General features: G+C 63.0%; 3 protein-coding genes across 4 annotated transcripts; 2 read left to right on the top strand and 1 right to left on the bottom strand.

Moving 5' to 3' along the window:
• Positions 1 to 108: 108 nt before the first annotated feature.
• On the bottom strand, positions 109 to 576 carry ANAPC11 (anaphase promoting complex subunit 11). 2 transcript variants are annotated; one of them, XM_063175663.1, is made up of 2 exons: positions 325 to 576; positions 109 to 232 (listed from the first exon to the last, which is right to left on the bottom strand). In XM_063175663.1, the coding sequence occupies exons 1-2, from the start codon at positions 502 to 504 to the stop codon at positions 179 to 181; spliced, it is 234 nt and encodes a 77-aa protein (XP_063031733.1). In that variant the 5' UTR covers positions 505 to 576; the 3' UTR covers positions 109 to 178. The 2 variants fall into 2 exon arrangements, with proteins under 2 accessions (XP_063031733.1, XP_063031732.1); XM_063175662.1 differs by having other exon boundaries at positions 109 to 324; positions 396 to 576.
• A 79-nt stretch (positions 577 to 655) lies between these two features.
• Positions 656 to 4,688, top strand: ALYREF (Aly/REF export factor). Its single transcript, XM_063175858.1, has 6 exons — positions 656 to 898; positions 1,059 to 1,190; positions 2,828 to 2,975; positions 3,304 to 3,367; positions 3,484 to 3,661; positions 4,413 to 4,688. The coding sequence occupies exons 1-6, from the start codon at positions 671 to 673 to the stop codon at positions 4,425 to 4,427; spliced, it is 765 nt and encodes a 254-aa protein (XP_063031928.1). The 5' UTR covers positions 656 to 670; the 3' UTR covers positions 4,428 to 4,688.
• A 272-nt stretch (positions 4,689 to 4,960) lies between these two features.
• ARHGDIA (Rho GDP dissociation inhibitor alpha) lies at positions 4,961 to 12,545 on the top strand. The gene is made up of 6 exons (XM_063175501.1): positions 4,961 to 5,041; positions 9,120 to 9,329; positions 9,671 to 9,754; positions 10,194 to 10,270; positions 10,445 to 10,508; positions 10,936 to 12,545. Exons 2-6 carry the CDS (start codon positions 9,140 to 9,142, stop codon positions 11,133 to 11,135), a joined length of 615 nt encoding a protein of 204 aa, XP_063031571.1. The 5' UTR covers positions 4,961 to 5,041; positions 9,120 to 9,139; the 3' UTR covers positions 11,136 to 12,545.
• The last annotated feature ends 1,916 nt before the right edge of the window (positions 12,546 to 14,461 follow it).

Below are 14,461 nucleotides of genomic sequence, written 5' to 3'. Positions count from 1 at the left end.
GCCGCCGCTCCGCTTCCCGGGGCGGCGGAGCCCGCGGGGCGCCCGGCGGAGTCACTGCCCGGCCCCGCTCCGAGCACCGAGCCCGGGACACCGCACACGGACACGGACTGGCGTCGCACGTTTATTGGGCGGGCCGGGCCGGGCGGGTCACGGCCGTGCCCGGTGCCCGGTGCCGCCGTCACTCGCGGAACTTCCACTCCTGGCGGCACATGGGGCAGTGCTGCTGCACCTGCTGCGAGTTCAGCCACTTGAGGATGCAGTGCATGTGGAAGCAGTGCGAGCACTGCCCCCACACCAACGGGCAGTCGTCTCCGGGAACCTTACCTGCGGCACGGACACACCGTCAGCCCCGGCCGGCGCGCAGCGCCCAGTTCCGGTGCCGGTGCCGCACTCACAGTCGGGGCAGCAGCCGTTGAAGGCCATCCGGCAGATGCCGCAGTTCTCGTCGTTGGCCACCCACAGCCAGGACGCGACTCCGTGCCAGCTCCGCACGCGCACCCGCATCTCCCGCTCCCGGTCCCGCTCCTGCTCCCGGTCGCGGTGCCGCCGGAAGTGCCGCCCGCCCCACAGAGCCTCGCGCGCCCGCCACGCCGCGCCGCAGCCCCGCCCCTTCCGCTTCCGGCGCGGGCGCAGCGCGGCCGGAAGTGCGGGCGGGAGCGGTGCCGCCATCATGGCCGACAAGATGGACATGTCCCTGGACGACATCATTAAGCTCAACCGGAGCCAGCGCGGGGCCAGCCGGGGCGGCCGGGGCGGCCGGGGCCGGGGCGGCACCGCACGCGGGGGCGGGCCCGGCCGGGGCGGCGTTGGCGGCGGGCGCGCGGGCGGCGGCCCCGTACGGAACCGGCCGGTGATGGCCCGGGGCGGCGGCAGGAACCGGCCCGCGCCCTACAGCCGGGTACGGACCGGGCGGGCGGGGCTTGGGCCGCGGCGGCGCGGCGGGCTGGGGCGGCGGGCTCGCGCGGGGCGGGGACGCGGGCGGCCCCTTTGTCCGGTCCCGGCGCGGCCGCGGGCGGCGGGGCCCCGGCGCCGGTCAGCGAGCTCCGGTCTCGTTGCAGCCGAAGCAGCTCCCGGAGAAGTGGCAGCACGACCTGTTCGACAGCGGCTTCGGGGCGGGGGCCGGCGTGGAGACCGGCGGAAAGCTGCTCGTCTCCAACCTGGACTTCGGCGTCTCGGATGCGGACATCCAGGTGCGGCTCGGGGAGAGGGAGCGCGGCCCCGTTCATCGGCCGGGCCGGTGCCCGCGGGAGCCCCGCCGGCCCTGCTCCGGCTGGCACCGGGGCCGAGCATTCCCGCGTGAATTAATCCCGGTTGGCACTACGTGTGCCTGCTTTGGTGATCTCCTTGGGGCTGGAAAATTCGGTTTATAAGTGCTCTGTATGGGGCTGCCCGGTGCACAGAGTGATGCCGTGGCTCTGCTGGGTCACGCTGTGATGGGAGGGTGCAGTGTGACTCTGTGAGCTCCTGCCCTGTGCAGCTGTAGCAGTTCCTAAGGGTGCTGTGGGCTCTGGTGGGTGTCAGGGGTTCCCAAGGATGCACCCCTCGGTGCAGCCAGGTCGGTATTTGTCACAGCTGCACTGGTGCCATGGTGTCCTGTGCTCCACCTGTGATGGCCGTGCCCCCACAGGGGCTGCAGTCAAGTGCATTGGGGTGTCCCAGGCTCAGGCGTGGGCTGTGAGCTCTGCAGGAACTCAGTGCCACAGAGGGCTGCCATCGCCCTGGCCTCTGGCTCTCGTGGCCTCTCCAGGGAGAACCAAACCACTGCTGCCAGACCTTCTTCATCATTCATTCAGCCTCTCCACACACCCACCTGGCTGCGTGTGGGGAACTGGGAAGGAGCTCTGTCACTCACTGGGTAGTGTGCTGCCCTCCTGTAGGTTCAGACTGGGTTTAACAAGTTCCTGTTTGTTGCAGTGAGGCAGCAGTGTGTAAAACTCAGCCCCTGTGCCTCGACTGCAGCCAGGACTCTCCTTCCTGCGGCTGCACGAGCTCCCACTGGGGTTTGTTTAGCAGCAGCAGGGCTGACAGTGGCTTTGTCCCCAGCCCCATAATTTAGCATTGCCTCAGATGTGGTTTTATTGCTGTGCCAGTGCCTCTTTCTGTGGTGTGAGAGGCCCGAGGTGCTCTGGTTGCTCTTGGTGTCCCCTGAGGCAGGAGCAGCCGACCCCGGGCTCTGGGCAGGGCTGACACAGCCTTGCCTGCCACGCTCTGCCCAGAAAGCATCAGCCAGCTGCCCTGTGCAGCTGTGCCCGTGCAGCCCTGCCAGGGAGCAGGCTGACACGGGCTGTGCAGTAACCTTGCTGGCTTCCCAAATGTGGTGCCTGACAAACAAAACTGGGGGCTCTGTGGCTGCCTCTTTATTCCCAGCCTTTGTGGCAGCACGGGCCAGAGCTCAGCACAGGCCTTGGTTGGTCTCCATTTCTGGGGTGTGTTCCTCAGGGCCAGGAGTCCTGCACAGCAGAAGTGCTGTGCTCTCGTGGATCCCTGCACTCACATGGCCATTCTCCTCTGGGAAAGGTGTCTGGGCTCTGGAGTGTTTTCAGTTGTTGCTGCTTTGACTCGTCTTCAACAAAGGCCCCCAGTTCCCCTGGGGAAACAGGTCAGCATCCCTTGAATCTGCTTCCCTGGCTGTGGATGTGCCTCCTGCAGGACACGAGCGTGGAGTCCACCTGTGACCATGCCTGGACTCTGGCTGAGGGGCTTGCTGTGCCTCTGGGCGTTTCTGCAGGCTGTCTGAGGTGGTTGGACGAGCCCTGACCCCGAGTGTGGGGCACTGCAGCGTTTGCAGCACTGATGGACGGGCGTGCTCCTTTCCCTCTCGTTGCAGGAGCTCTTTGCAGAGTTTGGGACCTTGAAGAAGGCAGCTGTGCACTATGACAGGTCTGGCCGCAGCCTAGGGACGGCAGACGTGCATTTCGAGAGGAAGGCTGATGCACTGAAGGCCATGAAGCAGTACAACGGGGTGCCCTTGGACGGTGAGGCTGCCTGGCCTGGCCCCACGGCTCCTGGGGCTGGGGCAGGGCCCTGCATGTCCCTGTCTCTGCTGCCCTGTCCCTGTGCCCTGCCCCATGTGTGTCTGTGTGTGTGTGTGTCCCTCTGGGGCTCACAGCTGCTCCCCTGTCCCTGCTGCCCTGTGCCCCCTGCCCGTCCCTGTGCCCCGTGTGTGTGTGTGTCCCTCTGGGGCTCACAGCTGCTCCCCTGTCCCTGCTGCCCTGTGCCCCCTGCCCGTCCCTGTGCCCCGTGTGTGTGTGTGTCCCTCTGGGGCTCACAGCTGCTCTCCTGTCCCTGCTGCTCTCCCTGCAGGCCGCCCCATGAACATCCAGCTGGTCACGTCACAGATCGACACGCAGCGGAGACCAGCACAGAGGTGGGGTTGCCCTGCCCGAGCAGGGGGAGGGAAGGGAAGAGCCCTCCCTGCTGGGAAGCCTGGCTCCTGCTCAGCTTCACTGGAGGCACTAAAACTGTTGCTTTTCAAACTTGCAGTGTAAACAGAGGTGGCATGACCAGGAACCGCGGGGTCTTGGGGGGATTTGGAGGTGGAGGCAACAGGCGAGGGACTCGTGGCGGGAACAGAGGGAGAGGCAGAGGAGCTGGAAGAACTTCCAAACAGCAGCTCTCTGCAGAAGAACTAGATGCACAGCTGGATGCTTACAATGCCAGGGTAAGTGCTGCTTGGGCACGGTAATGGGCTCCCCACAGCATCTCATCCTGGAAAGCACTGGCAGTCTGGAGCTGGCAGGAAAGAGAGAGCATTCTCCAAGGCCTTGCACGGAGGCAGCCTCACTCTGAAGCTGCCTCTGTGCCTTGGCTTGGGCCTGAGCTTCGCTTTCCAGAGCAGTTTGTCACTGTTCCTGATGGCTGAGGAACAGGCTCTGCTCCTGCCAGGCCCCAGAGCTGGAACAGCCACTATGAGCAGCAGCTGCTGAACAAAACTCACAGAGCTGATGGGATGCAGGAGTGGGAAAACCAAGGGAAATCTCATGTGGAGGAACTGTGTGGTTTGCTGCTGGGGAAGGGTGTTGTGCTGGTGGCAGAAATGAGCCCCAGCCTGGGGAGCCATGAGCAGGGGGCAGCTGTGGCTGGAACTTGCTCAGCCTGTGCCAGGAGCCCAGCAGAGCTGAGGCCACAAGGACACCACGGCAGCAGAGCGGGTGTTGAGGATGGGATAGGTCAGGCGAGAGCATGGAAGGAGTGGGATGAGCAGGATTCCAGGAGCAGCCTTGGAGCAGTGTGGGGTGCAGTGGTGCTCAGCACGGTGTGCTGGGGCGTGGACCCAGCTGTCCCTGTCCCCACCACATCGGGGGGCTCAGCAGAGCCCGGCTGCCTGCAGAGGGGCTGGGCTGGGGTGAGGGGGTGCTGCAGGGTGCCAGGGCCGTGCCAGGGCCGTGGTGACATTGCTCCCTCTCTTGCAGATGGACACCAGCTAAAGCGGCAGCAGTGGGCCAGGGAAGGACTCCAATCTTGCTCCACACTCCCGGCAGGGGCTGCGGCTGTGGCTACTACTACCGAGGATGGGATTTGTTTTACTTTTACGTTCTGGGATAGGTTTTAACTCCTGTAAAGGTTTTTTTTAATTCTCAGCAGACCTGTTTTGTACCGAGTTATTTTTGGGATAAATTTTTCTGGTTGCCTGTTGGGCCAAGGTGGCTTTTTCACCTTTGCCGTAATAAAATAGAACCATGTCTAGAGCTGTGGCTGCTGCCTTGCCGCGCCGGGCCCGCGCACGTCCCGCTCCCTCACATACCGTGATGCTCCGTGTCCCGGTGCCGGTGCCGGTCCCGTTCTTGCTCCCGGGCCGCTCTCCGGCTCCGGATCCCCGCCGGCCCCGCCCCGCCCTGCCGGCCCCGCCCCGCCCTGCCGGCCCCGCCCCGCCCGCGCGCGCGTCCCCCGGGCCAATCAGCGCGCCGCCCGCGGCCGGAAGCGCGGCGGCGGCGCGGGGTCGAGTAACGGGAAGTGCCGGGCGTGTCCCGGAAGTGCGGGGGCGCGCGGGGCCTGGGCGGATCCGCGGCGTTGGCGGCGCAGCGCGGAGCGAGCGAGCCCGGTACGGCGGCAGCGGCGGGAGCGGGTGCGGAGCGGCGGGCAGGGCCGGGCCGCGGGAAGGGCCGGGCGCGGCCGGGGGGCGGGAGCGGGGCCCCGCGTGCCCTTGCGCGACCTTCCGAAGGCCGGGGGAGCCGCCGCCCCCGGTGGGGCCGTCCCGGAGCGGAGCGCGTGCGGCGAGGGCGGGGCGCGGCGGCCCTGGCGGCCCGGGCTCACCGGAGGGGCTGGGGCGGCGCCCGGCGGGCCGTGCCCGGCGCCCGGGGCTCGCTCCGAGGGGCGGTGCAGGGGATCGCCCGGCCCGACGCGTGCCGGGGTCGGCCGTGCCTGCGGCGCGTACGGGCTGTCCATAAATGGCCGCTGGGCACGGAATGAGGAACTGGGAGCCGGTACCGGGTTCGGGCTGCTCCGTTCAAGGCAGGCCCTTCCGCCGCGGGCCGGGTGCGCCTCCAGCCCCGGCGGGGTTCGCACGGCAGCCGCGGTTCCTGCGCTGCCCCACGAGCATGACCCCACCGGGAGCAGCGGCGTTTTCCCGGGAGCTGGCTGAGAGCCGTGACCGCCGTTTGTTTGTGCTGAGAAATCCCCGGCCGCCCTTGTTCACTCGCGGGTTTCGGGTCCGCTCTGTTGCTCCGGCTGTCCAAGCGTTTTTGCAGTGTCCAGGATCTCATTCCGTGACTGCAGAGTGGGGACAGTTTCACCGCTGTGGGTTCAGCTGCTGACACGCAGGGATGGGTCCCAGCCCCGGCTCCAGGCACACACAGTGCTGGTTCCATCCCTGGTGCAGCACTGCCGGCAGTCTTCGTGCTTCTGGAGCTTTGTGAGCCCTCAGCCTGGCTCTGCACCGTTCAGCCCTGCAGGTGAACGGCAGGTCAGGGATGTGTCAGAGCAAAAAGAACAAAACATAAAACCCTCCTCCATGCTCAGGCTGCCGAGGCCCCGCTGGGCAGCAGAGTGTCCTCCTGTTCCCGAGTCCCTCCTGCCGCGGGCTGTGGAACACCCGAGGGGATCGGGCGGGATGGGGATTCCCTGGGTGCTCTTACAAAGCACCGGGGCCGCAGCGGTACCTGGGTGTGCCCTGACAGCCTCGGGCGGTGCCGGCTGGGCTCTGTGCCCTCCGTGCTGCCCTGGGAACATCCGGGCTGTCCGTGTGCCCCAGCCGGGCTGTCGGGGCTGTCGGGGCTGTCCGTGTGCCCCAGCCGGGCTCTTGGGGCTCTTTGGGCTGTCCGTGTGCCCCAGCCGGGCTGTCGGGGCTGTCCGGGCTGTCCGTGTGCCCCAGCCGGGCTCTTGGGGCTCTTTGGGCTGTCCGTGTGCCCCAGCCGGGCTGTCGGGGCTGTCCGGGCTGTCCGTGTGCCCCAGCCGGGCTCTTGGGGCTCTTTGGGCTGTCCGTGTGCCCCAGCCGGGCTCTTTGGGGCTGTCGGGGCTGTCCCGGCTCCCCGTCCCGGCCCAGCGGCGGCGCAGGGCCCTGGGCAGCCCTCGCTCGCATTCCAGCGAGCTCTCCAGGGCCGCGCGGGAAGGAGGAAGGGTGGGGACGGCTGGAACGGGCCGTGCTCAGTGCGAGGCCTGGCGGGTGTCGGGGGAGGCGGATGAGCTCATCTGACTCTGTGACTAATGCCGGCTCCGCGCTGCCCTGCGATGGGGTCCAGAGCCGGCGTTCCCAGCGCGCCGGGACGCAGCGGGGATGCAGGGACGCTGCTGGTGCTGCTGCCCGGCCCTGGCTGCTGCAGCTGCTCTGTCCTGCACAAAACGTGCTGGGAATCCGGAACAGTGTGCCGGGCTGAGGGAGCGGGGACGGCAAATTCCCGGGTGGGGATGAGACTCCTGCTGCCTTCTGCAGGCTGCTGGGAGCTGGGGTCTGCTTCTGGAGGTGCAGGAGCCCTCCTGTGCCCGTCCCGCAGCCCTGGCAGTGCCTGGGGAGCAGGGCAGCCCCAGGACCTGTGCGTGAGCTGATGGGAAGGGTGAGGGCTGTTCCCCAGAGCCGAGCCCAGCCTGGCCTGCAGTGCTGACTGGAGTCACGCTGGTTCTGTCCCCAGTGGTGTTTTCAGTCCTGGTGGGCTCCTGTCACTTTGGGAATCCTGAAAAGGTTGGGGTGGGTTGTGATTCATCTGTGTGCTGGGTATGCATGATTCTTTAGCTCTGGGTCACAGAAGTAAGGCTGGAACACAGGAACGTGACCAAAGAGCTGGGGATTTGGGGTTTGGTTGGCTTGGGCTTCCTTCTGTGCCCTAATACCAGTTTGTGTCAGGGGCTCCTGGTGGCTCTGGTGGAGATGGTGCTCGTGATGTGTGGGAGAAATCTGTCACCATTGTGTTACCCCAGGGCTCAGCTGTGGAGGAGTGGCAGCTCTGTGCTGACACCAAACCAGGGCATTTGCAAACTGCCCAGGAGAGGATTCTGGCTCTTGGAGGTGCCCAGCTGCTGGCAGTCAGGGCTGTGAACGCCAAGTTCCCAATCAGTGCAGCTGTCTCCCAGCCATGGGAGCTGTGCAGGGACTGGTGCTGTTGTTCACAGAGCACTGGCTCCAGGAGCTCCAGGTGCTGGAGCAGAGGCTGCCCATGGCTCCTGCTGTCCCTGATCTGGCTGTCTGTGAGAGACTGTGTCTCTGCTTGGTCTGGAAATTGGAAGGTGGAGGGTGCCCGTGGCTGTGTGTGCCTACCACTGCTGGAGACAGCTGTGTGAATGCTAGTGGATGCTCTGCCATTAGTGTGCTCTCACAGAAGGCTCAGCCACAGAATTTGAGAGCCACCACAAGTTTGGGACCTTGATTCTGTAAAGCTGAAATTCTCTCACTTTCCTGGAAGCTGCAGGTATCCTGAGAGCAAGGTGTGAGAGTTAGAACGAACCGTGGCCCACGGGAGGTGGGATCTAGCCCAGAGATGAGCCAAAGGACGTGAGGAGGGGACTGGGCAGGGTGCAGGAAGAGATGGAGCAGTGCAGGTGTGTAAGTGAGCGTTTGCTCAGCGCTCCTGGGAGTCCTCGAGCCTGGCGGCTGCTTGGGTTTGATGTGGAGACACTGGCATGAAATCTCATCAGCTGTTCATCTGTGACATGAGGCTAAATGTCCTTTTGAAGAGAAATTTCCACTTTGTTCAGTGTGAGGATGCTGGAGGACGCCGCGCGGCAGGGCCACTGTTGGCTGTGCAGCTGCAGCAGGAAAGGCTCCTGGCACAGGTGCTTGTGCCACGCCAGGCCAGAGCCCTGGTACAGCCCCGCATGTCCCTCATCCCCCGGTGCCTTTCTAGGGCTGTGCCAGAGTGTTCTGCGCCTTCAGAGAGTCCAAGCTGATATTTGCCACAGGATAACCCTTCACACAACGTGCCCTGTGGAACCAAGAATTCCTGAATGTGTCATTGGCTTTTACTGAGGATTTTAGTGGAGTGTTGGCATCACCTTTGCCTTGCCCTTGGCGTGGCTGGGCATTTCCTGGGCAGAGTCCTGGGCAGGTTCCACATCTTGTTTATTTCATTGCCTGTTTCCCTGGTTGTGTGTGCCACAGATCCTTGCATAGGGCTGAGCCAGGTGTCTCATCCCACTCTGCCAAGGCACCTGGCACAGAGCACGGATGTGGCAGTTACAAAACGTGGGCACCAGCTCCCAGCAGAGGCTCCTGGCAATCGGGCCAGTGGTGAGACAGAGGCCTATTCTTAGCTGGAATCCTGATGTGGAGAGCAGAACTGGGTTTATTCTGGGCTCTAGCTTATTCCAATTGAAAGCCTCACCTGGTTGATCTTGTGGAGGAGAATGTCTCCCCTATGGCTTTGGGGTATTTACATTACAAGCAGAGCACTGAGGTTGAATTTTTTCTCACTCTTGTCTGGGTCTCTGTGGACTGAAAATGAGACCTGGAGGGTTCGGCAGGGCTGGGGACCCTGGGCAGGGCTGGGGACCCTGGGCAGGGCTGGGGGTCCTGGGCAGGGGCTGAGGGTCCTTGGCAGGGCTGTGTCTCCCATGGGCCGGGGCTGTGTCTCCCAGGGCCAGCAAGAAGGGCCCAGTGAGAGTGGGACCTGCAGAGGGACAGCAGGGCAGTTTGGGCAGTCCTGCTGTGGGGTGGCTGCTCAGGGCAGTCACAGCTCTGCTCTGTGCTTCAGTGTGGAGCACGTGTGCCAGGATGGCAGAGCAGGAGCCCACGGCAGAGCAGCTGGCCCAGATTGCAGCGGAGAATGAGGAGGACGAGCACTCTGTCAACTACAAGCCCCCTGCCCAGAAGAGCATCCAGGAGATCCAGGAGCTGGACAAGGACGACGAGAGCCTGCGCAAGTACAAGGAGGCCCTGCTGGGCGCCGTCACCGTCAGTGCAGGTGAGCCCTGTCCCTGTCCCAGGTGAGCCCTGTCCCTGCTGGCCTCTGCTCCCGCGGGGGAGCTGCTCTCCCCACCCGGGGCTTGGGCAGGAGCCCCGAGCTCAGCCTGTGCTGCCCTGTGCCTGGCTGGCCCGCACTGAAGGGCTCGGGGACTGGAGGGAGGGTGGCACTCTGCCTTTGCAGGCACTGTGGGCTGCGCCTGCTGCAGTGGGAGCCTTTACAGAGTTGGAGCCTGTTTTTGCTGGGTTTTGTGCTCTTTCAAGAAGTTCTCTGGAAGGAAAAGGAGCTGTGTTGGCCAGCATTGGAGATGAGTGTTTAACAGCTTTTTCTTTTGTCTCCAGATCCCAACGCTCCAAATGTGGTGGTGACCAAACTGACCTTGGTCTGTGCTACTGCTCCAGGCCCCCTGGAGCTGGACCTGACAGGTGAGCTGGGAGGGAATGCCAGGAGCACTGCTGGCAGGTGGGTGAGCCCTCCTGTGTCAGAAGGGCTGGCAGCAGAGCACCCTGTTGGGCCCCAGCAGGTTCTGTACCTGGAGCCAGCAGCAGCTCCGTGACACCTGGGTGTTGTGTAGAGGTGTGAGCAGCCAGGTGGGGCAGGCAGATTCTTCCAGCCTGCACGGTGACCTTCATGGCAGCTTCGAAATGGTGACAGCCTTGGAGCAAACATCTGCAAAGAAACAGCTTGGAATTAACTGCAGAGCTGTGCTTGCAGTGTCCTGTTGCAGGGCATTGCTTGCCTGGCTCTGGCAGCAGAGGGGGCCCTGCAGCTCCTGCAGCTCCTGCCCGAGCTGCTGTGCCACAGAAATTCACCCCAGAGCACAGCACAGCACAAAGGAGCTCTGACCCTCTCCTGTCTCTGTAGGTGATCTGGAGAGCTACAAGAAGCAATCATTTGTGCTGAAGGAGGGCGTGGAATACCGGATAAAAATCTCCTTTAGGGTAAGGATTCTGGTCTGGAAATGGAAGGAATGGAACAACAGACTGCTGCAGTCCCAGCCTGGGGAGTGCCCATGCCCTGCAAGTGGGGTTGTGCTGGAGAAATGGGCTCTGCCCATGTAGGGTGGGCAGTGTGAATGGAGACAGCCTGCTCAGTCCCTGCTCCTCTCTCTGCAGGTAAACAGGGAGATTGTGTCAGGATTGAAGTACATCCAGCACACGTTCCGGAAAGGGGTGAAAAGTAAGTGCTTCTCTTGGCTTGGTGAAAAGTGAGTGAGGGCTTCCTGCTCCTCTTGCTGCTGAGACAGTGACAGGGGCTGCCCAGCAGCTCCTCTCGGGAGGGGACAGTCCTCAGTGCCACGGGCCCGTGGAGCCCTGCAGGGCTGGGGCAGCCCGTGGTCCTGCACAGTGTGGATCCCAATGCCCCCGAGCAAGCAGGTCCCACTGACAGCACTGCTGGGGCTCACAGGTCACTCCCCGCAGGAGGGGCCCCTTCCTGGGGAAGGGAGCTCCCAGCTGGGGGAGATTCCTGTTGTTGCAGCTGCTCTGTGGATTGTTGCAACAGTAACAGACCTTTCATTTGCTGCAGCCTTGCTCCCCATGCAGGGGAGGCTCCTGAACCTCTGGTGCCTCCATGATGCCTCCATACACTGTTTTTGTCTTTTTAGTTGACAAGACCGAGTACATGGTTGGGAGCTATGGCCCCCGAGCAGAGGAGTACGAGTTTCTGACCCCCATGGAAGAGGCCCCCAAGGGCATGCTGGCCCGGGGCAGCTACAACATCAAATCCAAGTTCACAGATGATGATAAGACTGACCACCTGTCCTGGGAGTGGAACCTGACCATCAAGAAGGATTGGAAGGACTAGTCCTTCCCGAGGCCAAACCCCAGAGAGCGTGAATCAGACAGTGGCTACCGTAGAATTCCCCCCCTGTACCAAAGTGCTGACATTGGAACCCTCTTACCTGTCACCCCCTTTATCATTTGACCAGAGAGCTCAGTTTTTTATGTGCCCCCTCCCCAGAGAATTGCTGAGTGCATTGACCAAACCATGCTGTCTGCATCTGGTCTCCAGCTGCCCGTCCTGGGGCTGTGCTGCCCCAGCACTGAGGGGAGTGCCCCCTCCCTTGCCAGGCCCTTTCTTGCTTCCCGCCTTCCTTTACCCAGGAGGTGCCAAAGGGGAGGAACCCCGTTAGGATCCTGTGCTTGGCTTTCCTGCGCACAGCTCAGGGTAGCTACTGCCTCCAAGTAGCTGAAGAATTTTGGTGCCAGGCAGCTGTCAAATCAGTTTATTGGCTCCAGTATTGTCTGCCTGCCCTTTCCGCCCTGTCAGTGTCCTGGGCAGCTTCATTTGTGGATGTTCCCTGTAACCATGATGCCTTAAATGTGTAACATGTATCCTCTAGGGAGGGGGTCCTGCCTCTGTTACACTTTTTAAACGCCACCTGCCCTCCCCGTCTGTTGGCGTGGGCTCAGCTTTGTCACGCCCCTCATGTGTTATTAGGAAAGATTCACAACTTCCCACTTCACTGCTGGTCCGTTCCTCACCCGAGACAGGACATCTCCAGAGGGGAGAGGGAGTGACATCCTGGGTGACACCTGCCCCCGAGCCCTGGCCTGGCTGGCCCCAGCCTGGCCTGCAGAGCGCCCCGAGCTCTCTGGGTGCCCTGTGGGGCAGGGCGTGCAGGGCTCACCGGGGCTGCCATCACCTCGCACTTCTCACTGCAGCCCAGGAGCTGCAAAGCACTGAGATTCCAGGACAGCACCTGCCCTCCTGGCTGCTTTGGGCTGAGGATGGACGAGTCTGTCTCTGCAGCTGCTCCTGATGCCATCAGCAAAGAGCTTGCGATGGACAAGTGTTCTGAAGCGGTTAATGCCTTATGTATCTGTTCTGCCTTTAAAATCTGTGCCTGGCCTGTAGTTACTGCCTTGACGCTGGGCCCCGTGCCTGCCTCCACCCCGGGCTGCACAGCTGCAGCTCCTGGGGCAAAGCAGCCCCAGGGCCCTGCGAGGCCCGGGGCTGGGCAGGCGTGTGCCACCTCTGCAGCCCACCGATCTGGATCTACCACACCGAGGTTACAACTGGGACCAAGTACATGTGGCTTCTCGTAGCTACGTCTTTGCCTCTAACTGCCCTCGCCCTGCCCCTAGAGAGATTTTTTTTTTTGTTAATTTGATTTGGTGCGTATTGTCTTTAAGTCCTAGACCCAGGTTAACAGGTTCGGAATCATCGTCTGCTTCTCCTTTTATGACAGTTAAATAAAATCTTTGAACTGACCGTGTACTGTCCATGCTGGATCTTCAGCATGAAGTGGCTGAATGGGATTTCTGCAGACACCTAGGGTGGGAGAAAACCAGGATCTCTGGGTTTGCTAGAATGTGAAAGGGGAGCTGGGACAGGAGAGGCCCCGTGGCAGCATGTGTGCAGGATCTGTCTCTTGCTGTTTGCCCTGTTCTGCAATGCCCATAGTGTGAGGGGTGGGGGTGTGTGAGGCTCTGAAAACAGGGATTTCCAAGGGGGGCCTCTTGGCAGCAGAGGAGCAGGCAGGCTCCAGCTGCACACACAAAGGGAAATTCCTGTGCAGTCACAGGAATGAGGGAGGCAATCAGAAAACAGTCCAGGAGCTGGCGGATGTTTACAGAGCATGTGGCATGTTTGTGTTAAGGATAAAGGAAAGTGTAGCCATGAAAAGCTCTTTACAGAATCCATGGTGTGAGAGAACCTGGAGGAGGGGACTCAGTAACTGAGAACTCCATAGGCTCCCTCCGTATTTGGAGCTCACAGCACAGGCCCTTCCTTGGGCCTTGGAAAACTGCTGAAGGAAATGATGGAACTTGGAAAGGACAAGGACTGAAGGCAACAGTCTGGGCCGGGTAGGAGCTGGCATGTGGCCAGTGCCCTCTCGTTCTGCTGGCTATGGAGAAAGAACAGCCCCCAGCCCTGACCCTCAGTGTGTCAGTTAGAGCCCAGATGTGCCCGATTGCTGAACAAAGGCCCCTGTGCTGGCCCCAACAGCCACTCTGCGGCCAGGGGATGAGCACCCAGCTGACGCAACCCCAGCGCTTTGGCAAGAGTTTCCACACCCTGGGTGTCAAGGTTTCTGTTAGATGGCCTTTCCGTGGCAGGAGGCCTGCAGGGGCAGGACAGCTGTGCTGTGCTCCAGCTTCGGGGATTCTCTGCCTCTCTTGTTGGCACATTCCTCCCCCAGCAGGGTGACAGCTGTGCTCCTTGCCTGGTGCATGCCATGAGTTGGGAATGGGTGGCTCCTGTCACAGCCTACGTGGGACAGACCATTTGCATGAATTTGGTTCCCAAAGTAAACCCTTGGCCCCTTGCAGGTGATGCACCTTAAGGACCTCGGCCAGAAGTTGTGCAGGACCAGCCCGGGCTGTTCCCCTTTTCCAGCGCTGCAGCAGCTCCCTCTGACCCCACAGTGACAGTGCACATACAGAGCTACCGCGGGGCAAGGCGGGCCCTTGAGCGGAGCCATCGCTGCCGGGGCTCTCCGGGCAGTGGCTTCCAGCCATGGAACGCGACAGGCCCCGAGGTGGCCGCACGAATGCAGCGCTGATTCCCTCCCCGCCAGCCCGGCGTGCCTGCCCGGCCCTGGGTGGCCGCGGTGCCCTGACCGTGCGCCTTCCCAAACCTCGCTGGACTCTCCCCGGGCCTGACGAGAGCGCGTGGCTCAGCACCGGCCGCAGCAATGAACGGGCCGCAGCTCCTGGCAGCACTCGGGTTCGGTACGGGAGCCGGCGAGCTCCGGGCGCGGCCCTTGCCCGGAGCACAGAGCAGCAGCGGCTTTGAGCACTCCGGGCTGGCGATCCCCGGGATCCCGCAGCCCCAGCCCGGCCCCGCTCCGGGCCCTGCGCGCACCAGCAGCAACAGCAGCCGGGACCCTCGGCAGTGCCGCAGGCAGACCCGGGCGGCGGGGTTTGCCGTGCCGCGATCACCGGGCTCCTCCGTGCCCGGCCTGTCTCCGTGACCGGCGAGCTTGCAGCAAAGCGAACGGGGCCGGTGCTCGGCCCAGTCGGAGCCCAGCGCCGGAGGCAGACAGACAAGGTCGGGGCGGGCAGTGCTGCTGCCGTGACCCCGAGGGGAAGGCCGTGTCTCGGGGAGGTACGAGCAGAGCGGGACAGAACCGAACCGAACCGAACCGGGCCGGGCCGGGCCGGGCAGGCCTCGCGCGCCGGGCT

This window comes from Melospiza melodia, chromosome 24, assembly GCF_035770615.1.
Source record: "Melospiza melodia melodia isolate bMelMel2 chromosome 24, bMelMel2.pri, whole genome shotgun sequence".
Taxonomy (NCBI): domain Eukaryota; kingdom Metazoa; phylum Chordata; class Aves; order Passeriformes; family Passerellidae; genus Melospiza; species Melospiza melodia.
This window is presented reverse-complemented; position numbering and strand designations above follow the sequence as displayed.

What these genes read in the sequence shown, in the direction of transcription:
- ARHGDIA (XM_063175501.1), top strand. Translation starts at nt 9,140, where the DNA reads ATGGCAGAGCAGGAGCCCACGGCAGAGCAGCTGGCCCAGATTGCAGCG. An exon ending in CGCCGTCACCGTCAGTGCAG is followed by an intron (nt 9,330 to 9,670) that starts GTGAGCCCTGTC and finishes TTTTGTCTCCAG; the next exon opens with ATCCCAACGCTCCAAATGTG. An exon ending in GTTCCGGAAAGGGGTGAAAA is followed by an intron (nt 10,509 to 10,935) that starts GTAAGTGCTTCT and finishes TTGTCTTTTTAG; the next exon opens with TTGACAAGACCGAGTACATG.
- ANAPC11 (XM_063175662.1), bottom strand. Translation starts at nt 504, where the DNA reads ATGCGGGTGCGCGTGCGGAGCTGGCACGGAGTCGCGTCCTGGCTGTGG. An exon ending in CAACGGCTGCTGCCCCGACT is followed by an intron (nt 325 to 395) that starts GTGAGTGCGGCA and finishes TCCGTGCCGCAG; the next exon opens with GTAAGGTTCCCGGAGACGAC.
- ALYREF (XM_063175858.1), top strand. Translation starts at nt 671, where the DNA reads ATGGCCGACAAGATGGACATGTCCCTGGACGACATCATTAAGCTCAAC. An exon ending in GGCCCGCGCCCTACAGCCGG is followed by an intron (nt 899 to 1,058) that starts GTACGGACCGGG and finishes GTCTCGTTGCAG; the next exon opens with CCGAAGCAGCTCCCGGAGAA. An exon ending in CAGCGGAGACCAGCACAGAG is followed by an intron (nt 3,368 to 3,483) that starts GTGGGGTTGCCC and finishes TCAAACTTGCAG; the next exon opens with TGTAAACAGAGGTGGCATGA.